Source organism: Alexandromys fortis, unplaced genomic scaffold (assembly GCF_014885135.2).
Source record: "Alexandromys fortis isolate MF-2015 unplaced genomic scaffold, M_Fortis_MF-2015_v1.1 scaffold_174, whole genome shotgun sequence".
NCBI lineage: Eukaryota > Metazoa > Chordata > Mammalia > Rodentia > Cricetidae > Alexandromys > Alexandromys fortis.
Window position 1 is genome coordinate 376446 of NW_026068063.1, and position 13015 is coordinate 389460.

General features: G+C 41.6%; 1 protein-coding gene across 7 annotated transcripts in view; it reads left to right on the top strand.

The window, feature by feature from the left end:
* Positions 1–13015, top strand: part of Prdm2 (PR/SET domain 2) — a 102463-nt gene that overhangs the window by 60902 nt on the left and 28546 nt on the right. For 6 of the 7 annotated variants that reach the window (XM_050120320.1, XM_050120317.1, XM_050120319.1 and 3 more), the window contains one exon: positions 9573–9683. In XM_050120320.1, coding sequence (XP_049976277.1) covers positions 9573–9683 — 111 coding nt within the window. Of the gene's footprint in view, positions 1–6217; positions 6254–9572; positions 9684–13015 lie in introns of those variants that run through there. The other variant, XM_050120321.1, reaches the window with a different exon arrangement.

Here is a 13015-nt window from a genome sequence, read left to right on the forward strand (position 1 = left end):
TTTTACGGTGTTGGCTTGGCCAAGACCAGTTTCACATTTAATGAGTGAGCTCCATGTTAAGCAGAGGATTGTCTCTGCTTTGGTTAAAAGGAAAATCTTTCCTCCCATGTTTATAATCCCACCTCTTGGACTGCAGTCTTTTGTGGATTTCTTGACATCACATGCCACAAAAAATGAAGGCAAACTGGTTTGTTTGCCTGCATTTAGATCTAAGAACGAACAGTATTACAGGCGTTGTTTGACGTTGTAGTTGAACAGTTGAGGATGAACAACAGTTCAATTTCTGGGCCTTTTGTTTTTACTGTTTGGCTTCTCAGGTTTGGCTTTCATTTTCTTGCCAGTTTGAGGTGTAGAATATGCCTTTCTGGGCCTGGTGGCTGTTTATATTTTTAATCTTAGGATTACTGTGGGATAGAGTGACTGGCTGCTAAAAGCTAAGTCCAGTCTCGAAGAATGAGGGTTTCACTCTGCTCCTCTGGTCCTTTGCCGCGAGGATGTTAAGTGCTGACAGGGCCAGGGAGTAGTGTGGAGACTCTCCCTAAATGGACAGGTTTGTACTGTGGGTGCCCTGGTGGTCAGTTTTTCTTGTGATTTCTCTAATACGGGACAGCCTCTTGTTCTGTTTCCACAGACTAGATTGTGCAGTTCACCGTGGCACCCACATCTAGACCACATAGAGGAGGATCAGGCTGTCATTAGCTGCAGTTGCTTGACTTTTTAAGAACCCAAAATTCCATGTGTACTCATCATTAGGAATTTTACCAGTGGCTGCATGAACTATCACAGAAGTATCTTTTCCTTGTTATTTGAGTTATAAGTATGTTTGATGACAAGGTGGAGTTTGAATGTTCTAACTTTGTTATCTGTTTGCAGTTACAATCGCATCAAACTGTAAATTCGGGAATTAAAGATAAATATAAACTATGCTAAGGTAGTAGTAGTATATTACCTTATTCATATACGTAATACGTATATATGATACGTATTGTAGTAGCATAGTTTACCCTGTTTCAAATTGAGTCCAAAGTGTATGTTTTGTGTTTTTTATGTGTGTGTGTGTGTTAGGTGGAGGGGGAAGGGAAAATTACAAACTTCTGTACCTCAGGTGTTAAATGTGTGAAGCTTGGACTGTTTTGCAATAAGAATAGTGTACATAGCCTTGGATTTAGAAGGCCAAATCGACTCCTTGCTTTAAAAACAATGTTGTTTTACATGTTTTTGTCTTTAGTTTTCCTCTCTGTAAAATGGGGTGAGATGAACTGGCTGTGATAGCTCATGCCACCTGAGCCAGCCTAGGCTGCAGAGTGAGAGACCCCTTGTCTCAAAATAGCAACAGCTGTAGATGAGGATGAGTCTTCCCTTGCTGGTTGCTGTGCATCTTTGTTTTTTTTCCATAGTAATGGAGGAGTCATTGTGTGAGACTGTTAGTCCTTGGGCTTACCAGCAAAACTCTAAGAAGTCAAGTTGCAGCATTTTAAAACATGTACTTTAAAAATCTTTGGTTTTGCTTTGGAGATGTGGAATTAGTGAGTGAGGTCAGAGGACCTGTGGCATTTGACATCGCACATACCTGGCTGTCATTGGCTTGTCTTCTTTCTTTGTTTTACCTTGCTCATACCACTCCTAACTGCTGTGCATTTTAACCAGATTTTAGTGCATTAGACATTTTGGATGAAGTTTAGGTACATTTCCCAGAAATCATTAGACAGCCATGGAAACATTTCAGATTTCTTTGTTGTCTTTCTGGGTGTGAAGTTAGGGAAATGCAAGAATGTAAAGAGCCACTCTCTTAGAAGTTACTGATAAAGTTTGGTTTAAGGGAAGCAAATGGATCTGACAGTTCTGAGAAGTTAGAGAACACATATGTGTTCTTCTGTGGATACTCAGTGCTTGTATGCACTTAAAACCTGACTCCAGTAAGAGGAGGCCCAGACCTTAGTGTGGATACAAAATGAGATTATGCCCAGTGTGATTAACTTGGGCGAGGGGCCTTCAGTTTTACCTGGTTTTCAAAGGGGTCCAAGATAACCTTCCCTAAGGATTAAAAACCACTAACGTGAACTCAATATGTTTAATAAAAACAACAACAAAACAGCTTAGGTTGAGGGCCAGAGAGGCGGCTCAGCAGAAAAAATGCTGATGGCTTTAGTTCCATCTCTGAAACCGCATGGTGAAAAGAAAGCACCAGCTCCCAAAAGTTGTCCTCTGACTTCCACTCACATCGTGTACACACATGCATGCGCACACTAATATAACTGTAAAACAGATGTTCAAGTTAGGAAAAAAGATCAAAAGAAGAGTAATAAAGTCCATAAGTGTAGACTGTACTTGTATCTTATACTTGTAAAGATAGAATGTACTTGTATCTTATATTGGTAGGGCCTTGGCATGCATTGATGGAGCATTAACGAATATGGGATTCTTTTTTCTCTCCGGCTGCATTAGATTTGTACAGGTCATAATTTTATCAGGTTGTGTTCCTGTTCAGTGTAAAACTAATGAACAAAACAAATGGCTGATGGAGAAGTTTGCTAGAGGATGCATAAGAAGGAACATAGGCTGGCAGCTTAGACTCCCAAGTGTGGGGAATTCCATGTTTTGTTGAGTGGAATCTGTTGTGGGTCCCCTTTACAGATGATCTGTTCTCAGGGTCTATGAGCGGCTTCCTCTGTATGTTTGATCTTGCTTGCCTCTTGGTGTTAGTGTCAGCTTGTTAGACCACCAGCCTGTACCCAGGTGATTCCCATTTGCTTGCAACAGTGTTATTTCTTATTCTCAGGTCATGGGCTGTGGTGCAGTACTTTCATGCAGGTTTGGGGTTTCTTTTGCTGAAGACCTAGGAACAGGCGGTGTTTGGAACTGGGTTGAGAATGAGACACACCCTTTTCCTCAGTCATTAGCACTGGTCCTGGAGAGCATCCCCCCCCCCCCACTCTAAACCTAGCTCTGGCTTAGCTGTCCTCCCATTCTTGGTACCAGCACTCTTTTACCCTCCTGATTTGGCAGAAGAAGAAATACCTATTGACGATGATGTGGGATAATCCCCGAGACCAGTGCTGGAACCTGTTAGAGCTACTGTCACTTCTCGAGCTGTTTGCCTTGCCTTGCCTGGTCTTCTGAGTCTTTTCAACAGCCCCTACTTCCTTCCCTCCCCTCCTTTGTCCTCCTTCCTCCAGCCATCCCTTCCCTTTTCAGTGAACTACAAATACTCTTGAACAACTTTTCTACACATTTGGCTTTTTGTTATCAGTAGGTTCTTTTGCGGAGGGCTCTAACTTCCTTCATGGAAGGTCTCTCAGTAGTAATATATCTGTATTTTTTGTGGCTTCTAATAGTGTCCTGTAGCTAATAGCACCCAAGAAAATCATTAAACTGTCTCTCTGCCATTGCATTAGAACCTTTATGAGGTGAGGAAAAAGCAGAGAAAAGACCTTTTAAACTTAGAAAGAACAAGCTTGCTCTGATTTCCTGGTGCATCTGAGAATATGTGTTATTAAATGAATCAGACAAACTCTGATTTTAGGTGGAGAACTATAGGAAAAGTTTGGAACTGAGTTTCAATGTATTCTATAATCTGAAAATAACTGTGACACACATTCTCGTGTGTCCCAATGCTTTGTCTTGCTGAGGTGAACATGGCCAAGATTCCTGTTGAAGCAATGATGTGCTGTGCTTTAGTTGTGATAGGGTAACAGACAGGCATGAAGGCGGCTTGATGACTGCTGCCATGCCAGAGATAAGATCAGGTTGAGCAATAATGGTGTTTTATTATTGCAGTTGGGCTAGAACAAAGTGCCTTACTCCATAATAGGGCCGTGAGATGAAAAGATTTTGTGTTTCTGTAAGGGATCCTGTGTCTGTAGCCCTCTGTCTAAATGTAGTGGAGCCAGTGGCCTACTTGCCAAGTTTAAGAAAATACAAATAAAAGCTAGTTAACGTGACTCTCATCCTAGCTGATGACTAAGTCCAGGACCCTCTCTGCTATCAGTGGGCACTCGGCATGTTCGTTTTAGTGTGGATATTTCATCTAGATAATGATAGGTGTAATAACTAAAGAACAAAGAATGTGTTTATATTCTGAACAGTTTTGTTGGGTATACAAGTAGGAGGGAGAAAATAGATGATTTGTTCAAAATGAAAAGTAGAAATGTTTGCCAAAGGTTTAAAAATGATGTATGTCAGTCTTACCCACAGAAATATTAATTCTATCTCGTTAATTTTGCTTTTGTGTGTATTTCATTTTGGAAGTCACCCACTCATGAATTTTTCTTTGCATAATCATGACTGACAGGACCTCTTCCCTGGTGACTGCATGTCATGGCCACTGTTGACTTTGGTACCAGGGCCAGGGTGTGATGCTTTGTGACTTGCAGAAGCCCTTCTGGGCAGGCACAGTGTCTCAGACACTGGTCCTCATCAGTTCTGCCAATGCAATTTCCTGATTCTCCCTTGAGTCACTTTTGGTGGCCTACAGGTACACAGATACTGCAGTGGGCTGGGATCCTTTGTGGAGAAACTTAGTTTCATATGTGTTCCTAGTGTTTCTCTGTCTCCATACCCACTGTAGACCATTAAACCACCTCTAGGGCAAGACAGGGTTGATACTTTGTCGCTTCCTGCCCACTACTGTCTTAAATAACTCTGGCTATTTGAGGTGTCAGCGTTGCCTCTATCTATTTATTCTTCTACCTTATTAACACAATCAAAGGGGGTGTTAGCTTTAACAGTCTTACTGGAGCATGTACTTGGTGCTTTCTCCCAGGTAAACTTTTTTTCTGGTTTTTAGGACCTAAGCTTGTATCTCAGCCTTGTCCTGAGTGTTCCTCAGTCAGTGCACAGCTAGCTTTTTCTTATAGAAGTGTAAAAAATTAAAAAAAAAAAAAGTATAACGAACGTAGGTGCTTTAATTTGCTTGAGATACAGAAGGAGTCTTATGTGAAATTAGAACCCAGAAAATGTCATTAGCAGGCTTCCTGGAATACAGAGGATGAAGGGGAAAATTGCATGGGACTTGAAGTTCCAGATTGGGTACTGACTTGGTGTGTTGTGTCTTGAGGCAGTTCATATAATAATGTGAAGTTTAGAGCTGCGTTTGAGGTTAGGGAAGTTGTGCTCCATGGTGTTATGGTGGTTCTCTCCTTTACTACAGCAGCTCAGTTTCTCCCACACCCATCTCCTGTGATGTGTTCACTGAGCCTCAGAGTCTCACAGGCAGTCCTGACTCTCTAAATTTAGAGTCTGAGGATGGCCTCTGTGCTGTCTTAATTCTGTCGATACTGAAGAGATGGCTAGCTCCCCAGTAAGGAGACAGCACACAGGGTGTGCTTCCCTGTTGTGCTGATTAAACATCTTTAAGTGAAACATTCTGTAGAGTTTCCTGTTGTCTAGTTTATTCAGATAGTTAGAACATAAGCCAGATTTAGGTTAAATTATTCATGTGCTGCCTTAAGCAGTTTTGATTTTGTAACTCCCACCCTGGGTACGAGCAGTATAAGACTGTTGTCTAAGAAAGCAGCCATTACAGCTGTTGAGTGTCTTTATATGGCGCTGTTTGACTAGAAGCGCCTGTTTCCTTGGTGAATCATATTTGTTCCGAGCAGGGTTCTGTGTGTTTGACTGATACTTTGTGACGTAAGGGTAGAATGAAAATGGAAGAGTGCTTCTTTCCAACTGCTGCCCTTATGCTCAGTGTATAGGAGCTTCATCTATCAGGCTAGGGATGGATGTGTTGACTGAGCCATCACTGAGCTTATGAGATGGCAGCAAGAAACCCAAACAAAGAGCACTTTGAATGGGATTGTCGTCACTAATTCTAGCTCCTGAGTGTGTAGTTGAAAGGCCTGGGTAGACACCTCCCATCTCTGATTTAGGGGTGTCTCTATGATATTAGAGGCATGAGTTGGTACTTTGAGTTCTAGAAGAATGGCCCCTAGATGGAATGGGCATGGTGTCATATAACATTGGCATGATACAGGCCCGACAACCTAATGCATTGATCCTAACTTCAGCAACTAACTTTTTTTTTTGTATATGATAGACTTGATGTAGTAGATAATTGCTCTTTGCCTTCTTTTTCTTCCTCTTTATGTGCACATTCCTTCCCCTCAGCACATCAGATATTGTCCCTCATGCTATTCTTTGGGGCCATTTCCATTTCACTTTCCTCATGTTTCCTTCCTGTATCTTTCTTGTCTAGACCAAGTGGAGCAGCCAGCTGGCAGTAGCGCCATGTAGGACCCTTCAGGAGCCCCTGGTAAGTGCACTCGTGTACTTGCCAACCACCCAGTGGTACCTTTTGCTTCAGAGAGAAGCTACAAATCCTCTGTCCCCTTGAAGTTCTGATGAGTTACTGTGTTTTCTCTTGTAATCTCTTTAATGTAGCAGACAGAAACCCAGTACCTGGAGAGAACTTTTCTGATTAAGGAAACATGGCAGGTCCCATCTGTCCAACAGTGCTGGTGTGTGACAACAGTTTCTCACAATAAGTGGGAGCCGAATTAATTTGTCACGAATGTATTTGTTCCTCTGGGTTCAAGCCTTCAGTTTCTCTCATAAAATAGCACTCTAATGGGACAGGCATATGGTTTTTTGGTAGCCCCTTCATCTCTAGTCAGAGGACCTCAGGAGAAGTATCTTGATAAATGGTTCTGATTGAGAAACTTTAGATGTTAGTCCTAGCTCCCTGAATAAATGATAGTCTTACTAGATTTTCTGTTGCCACATTGTTCACTAAGTTACCTTGGTGGTATAATTTTTCATCTATAGAATTGCATAATTTTTTAGATCACAGACTCCTGTATGTGTGTTGTGACCTCAAATCTAATACATTGGTATAGTCCAGTACTCTGACATTTGAGAGAGCTCCTCCAGAGAACAGGGGAGGTTTTGCTGTGCTCTGAGTTTTAGGTTGTCACACTGGGAAAGGAGGCATTGTTGCTGAATCTTGTGGGTAGAGTGCTCCTGCCCCCCTTCAAGGTGCTGTGAAATGTCCTCTGGTCAGAGTACTTCACGACAGAGAATTGTGACTGAGAGTGTCATTGTGCTATGCTTGAGAAGTCAGGCTAATTGCTCTGTTTGTGACCATGGTGTGCTCTTGTCCATCCTCTGAAGAAGGTTCAGGAGGTGCTCGTCCTCATGTGGTATGTCCTCACAATGGATTGCATGTCCTGCTGTGGCTTTAGGGTGAATAAGGGGAGTAGAAAACAAAGTAACTTGTTGATGAGGAGCCCAGAAATGGACATGTGTATGAACTAGCTGTTTTAGTGGTGTTTTGTGTGTTTTTTTTTTTTAAGGCAGGGAATACAATGTAAATAGCATTTGTCTTTCACATACTTAAACAGCTACATTTTGAGTGTATCACACTGCAGGTTCTACTATAATGGAAGCATATTTAATGTTTTCCATATGCCTGGTTTGCTTCATATTTCTACTTGTGCTACTTGGGCATGGAACAACACTTGGGTTGTCAAATCTTTGAATTGCCTTGGCAAAGTATTCTGGTAAACAGATTGACTCCTGCTTTTGTAGTAAATTTTACAGTATGCCTTTATTTCTAATGTCCCTGAAGCGTATTGCAGAGGCCATGTTGAAATTACAGTTCTCCGTTTAAAAACTTGTAGACAGTTATAGTAAAGGCTTATACCTATTTCTTAGCCTGCTTGAGGACATGGGATAGTACTGACTATACTAAGTACTAGTAGTACTTTTTAGAAAAACACCCCTGTACCTAAATTTTGAGTGCACTCTCTGAAGGTTCTGCTGCTGGCCTTGTGACAGTGGAGCAGTTCTACTGCATCCTATCGTCAGATTGTCATTTGTGTTTGTGTGTGTGGCATGCGTTTTGTTTGGAGTTACTAATCTCACTCATTCAGACCGAACATCACATACAGGAAGGACATAGACATTGAGGATAAGGAACTCTTGAAAGGGGAAAGAGTGCAGATTCTGTTCAGCACAGATCCTTCAAGAGCCTTTATCAGAAGTTAACAGTGTAAGGTCAATCCAGCGGGGAGTCCGAAGAGCCTCCTTCCCTCTGTGGAAGGTGCCTGTGTGTCTGCTATAGCACTGTAAGGTAGAGACGGGAGTCTGCCTCGTGTGGTGCCATGATCCTCTGCCCTTTGACTTCCGTTCACACCAGAGTGGTGGTTCTTCTGGTCGTGTGTGCTTGTGTTCCAAGCCATGTCAGCTGCAGGTGGAAAAGAACATGTGGGCATACTGTAAGGAACTTCTAATCATACAGTTACAAGAACAACCCGACTCCCCCAAACAAAACAAAACAAAACAAACCCAAGCCTGTTTTCTTACTGGCTAAAGATTTAGGCACTTATTTTAGGATTTTCCTTTTGAAGATGAACAAACGACTTGTTTCACGTAGTTTTCTTGTTCTATTAAGCTTTTATCAAAATCTTTTTAGTTAGTACTTTATTATTATAGTTGGTTTCTGTACTTTTGTTTTATGCCATTTTGAGTTTCTGCTATCAGTTGTCTTCATTTTAGCTGACCGTTCCCCTTGTGATCATCTGTTGTTGAGACTGTCGAATGTGATTTCCCTGTGTTGCAATGATGGGTGATTTCTTGTCTGTCTTCAGCTGAGGTGGATATAAAGGTAGTAGAAGGCTTGTTTATGAAAAGCAAGAAAACATTTTTTTTCTGGGGTTTGGGGCTGGACAGTGAGAACAGTGCTGGAAGAGAGGGGAGTGTTGGGGAAAGAGCTTGACCCTCACCTGCACTGACTACCATTTTGGGGTCAGTCCTGCGGTGGTCTCACCTGTGTTCCTTTGGGAATTCAGTTCCCTCTTGTAACTTCAGTAGATGCCATGTTTTAATTTAATTTAGCCTTCTATGGTTTGGGATCATTTAGAATGCAGTTAGCATTTCCTGAACTGTGTGTGCCTCTCCCCATGTTAATGAAATACGGGCTAAGCTGGCTGAAGTTATTCCTGATGCCTCTGCATTTTATGTTGGAGCCGTGTTTATCCTTCATCACGTAGTGCAAATGTTTACTTGTAAAGTAGAAGCTGCAGTTCCGGCTTATCCTATCTTAACTAACAAAAGGTTCTAAGCAATACCTTACTTTTCTCTCCAGTATGCCTTTGCTCATATTATATGATTTCAAACTTCATTGAGTCTAAAGTTTCTTTTATATCATTATTATTAATTTGGCGGGGGGAGGGGGGCGAGCCAGGGTTTCTCTGAGTAGCTCTGGCTATTCTGGAACTTGCTCTGTAGACCAGACTGACATTGAAATCAGATCTGCCTGCCTCTGCCTCCCAGGTGCTGGAAGTAAAGGCATATGCTGCCGCCACATCCTGGCCTGTTAGTAACACTTGAGAATACATTGTTCATTAATTTGATAGCTATTACAGCTGTGAAACTAAGGACCAAGTGCCTAAAAATGTAGAACTTACGAATTTTTTTTTCCTCTGACAGGATTTGATGGTGTTTATAGTCAGTCATCCATTGCTTTCTTTAGAATTGCCTGTAAATACAGTTGACTTTGCTTCAGTTAATAATCATTCAAGGATCAGAGTGGTCGTGAATGAATGAGTAAATAGATATATGCTGTGTTTCAGGGAAGAAGAAATCCCAAGAGAACAAAAACAAAGGCATTAAAACCCAGGCCGCGCAGCTGAAGGCAAGTGAGCCAGACTCCACCTTTGCAAACATGAGAGGGTCTGCAGAAGGTAAGAGTGATCTAGAGCTTGGTGGTCTCAATATGTGTTCCTCATCTAACTTTTCATCTCAAGAACTTTAGAGGACCCAAGTAGCAAGAAAACTATCTGAGTTTAAGTATAGTAAACTGAATTTTATATACCCCACATCTTCTTCAAAATAAAATTATTATTCCCTTAAAATGAAGTAAGGCATGCTGCATAGTTAGTTGCATTCATAAAGAATGTAGTAGCTCAAACCTTTAATCCCAGCACTAGAGAGGCAGAGGCATCAGGCCGGTCTCAAGGCCAGCCATGTGAAACTAGTCTATATAGTGAGACTGACTAAAAACTTATTTTTTTCAAAACAAATTGTGTGTGTGCGTGTTGAATGCTTTGAAAAAAAATCTGTAATAACAAGCTAGGCTGGCAAGCCATGAAGATGCTATAGGTTACTAGCAATATGATATTCTGATCTGCTCAGTGGTTACACAGATACTATTTATTTAAGGAAATTGTCCTAATGATATACCTTATTTATGTGTGTGTTTTATTAAACAGTTACTTACAAATATCAGATACCTTAGATTTTGTATAGCAGTGTGAAAACTAGTTGGGTCATGATTATCTTTTATGTTTCTCTTCACGGAATCCTGTTACCCCTCCCCAGTAGATATCTCTGAGCATTGATATTCTAGATCTTTCATGATAGCAGTCAGCTTTCCCTGCTCAATGCAGTTGTGTTGCACAGAGAGGGCCCACTTGTTCTTACTGGCCACCTGGCTAGCTTAGCCCTAAGATAACCATACAGAAATTGAATTAATTAAATCACTGCTTGGCCCATTAGTTCTAGCCTCTTATTGGCTAACTCTCACGTCTTGATTTAACCCATTTCTATTAATCTGTATATCGCCACGTGGCAGTGGCTTACCAAGAAAGATTGAGCATGTCTGACTCTGGCAGCTCCATGGCATTCCTACAACACAAAGACAAAAGGACTTCCTACACCACAGCTGAGCTTCCATATTTGGGAATCTTATGTGTCTCAGTTACAGGCAAATTCACACAGAGACAGGAGCTTGCCCAAGATTGTTCATTATGACACAGACAGATTTCAGAATATAGACTTGTGACTCTTGCAAGAAATATTTGTGTATGTGGGGGGAGTATCAATATTTTGAATACTTTCTATGGCCACTTAATTTGCCCCGTTGATGATGATAACACTAAAAAAAAAAAAATCAGTTTTTATGCCCTTTCTGTAACTCAGAAATGGTTGGGTTCGTTGTGTACGTGACCTTGAGGGCGGCCAAGTGAGTCAGGTAGAAGGTCAGTGTGATTTTTAAACCAGAAGGAACTAACTAGAAAGAGGCGAACTTCCTCTATCCCCACACCTCCCTTTATGCACTACACAGTGGGGGTAAGTGAGAGGAGTTCATTTTACAGTCTTAAATCTAATTTTTATGCTGGGTGATGGTGGCGCACGCCTTTAATCCCAGCACTCGGGAGGCAGAGGCAGACGGATCTCTGTGAGTTCGAGACCAGCCTGGTCTACAGAGCTAGTGCCAGGACAGGCTACAAAGCCACAGAGAAACCCTGTCTCGAAAAACCAAAACAAAAAAAAAAAAAAAAAAAAAATCTAATTTTTGCCTTCTGAGAGCAAATTTGCCAAGACATTTGTTTGAAAAATACAAATAATACTAAACAATTTTTATTTTAAAGTTTGAAAAATGTAAGAGTTACTGTTTCTTGTTGTACCATTAAACCATGAAAGACATTTGATGCTCAGGCCCATTTTTTGGTACTGCTGATCAGTGTGAGGATCTCTTTGCCTAGTGCAGCTGCTGACCCAAGGTCTCCCAGCCCTTATGTTTGAAAGACCAAGAAGACATAGATCCTGCTTTATGGGCCTACCTTGAGAGTGTGCACCTGTTACTTTAGACCTACAGTAGTTCTCAACCTGTGGGACCTCAGTGAAGGTTACATATCAGATATCTACATACTAGATATTTACATTACAATTCATAGTAGTAGCAAAGTTACATAGAAGTAGCAAAGAAATAATTTATGGTTAGGGGTCACCACAAAATGAGGAACTGTATTAAAGAGTCAAAGAATTAGGAAGGTTGAGAACCTCTGCTGAGGCAGTGTCAGACCAGATTAATTGTGGACAGCTTTTAAAACTAAGGAAACCACACACAGGTTACCATTATTGACGGCTCTCCCGTCTTGTTGAGAATATACAGAAAATATTGAAATGCGTCTTCGGGAGAGAAGGCTGGTTTCTATTTAGAAACAGGAGCCTATTGCTAATGAGGTAGGCAGCAGATGGTAGAAGTAGGACCCCTGTTTCTAGGAAATAACAAGAGGACCAGGCCCAGGTACTTAGGTGAACTTGTGCTCTTACCTTTGTATTTGCTGTGTTTGCAGAGCTTGTAGCACTTGTCCACTCTTGAGCATTTCCTTACTCCAGTGGTTCTGTGTGGACAGCCTGCTGCATCCTGACAGTTTAGTTGGACAGCTCTTTTCTGCCTCTGTCCCAGCCTATTGTCCAACAGCACCTTTCCCACCTTAGTTTCAGTATTCAGAAAAGCCTTTTTGTCCATCTCTTCATCCATTCCATAGTTGAGTTTCCCAAATGACTCTTTCCTACATTCAGGTGCTTTACTGGATGCTTTTTGTCCTTCATTTTGATGGTCCCATTGCTTTTCCCTCTCCATCCTTGATGACTTTAGCCTGCATAGCACACTTCTTGCCAGATAGACAATTAGTTTATTATAGAATAGTTAGTTGCTTGCTGTGTATAGTTTCTGCCAGAATAAAACTTGTCCTTGGTAATAATTTTATCCTGCTGTAAACTTAGGATATGTGTGGGAGGTAGGGCTTAGGGTCCTGACAGTCTGGGTTGACCCATGCTGTCTACTGTGCATGCTTCATGGGAATCTGTCAAGAAGCTTAGTTGGCCAGTTTACTTGGTGTAGAAAAGTTATATCTCAGCCTCTTTTACAGTCTTCTGAATTCTGAGAGTGACCATGGGAGAACAGGCTGAATTCAGTAGCATAGCAGTTGGTCCTTCTTACTGGGCAGGTGACATTGTGGACCATGCTACCAGCATTCACCCCGGTAGTAGAAGATCTGGTCTGGACGAGTCTTCTGTTCTCTTCCACCTACAAGCCCATCCTCTTCCTTTATAGAAACCTTGAAAGAGCTCCTAGTAGTCCTTCCATTTCCTTCCTTCCCTTTGAGGATTTGTCCTCAGTGTTCTGCTGTGGCTGTTGTCTTGGTCCCCAGACCTCCTTGTTGGCAAATGGGGCATATACCAGTTTTGGTCCTTTATTTACCCAGCATCCTGCAGCTCTGGACTG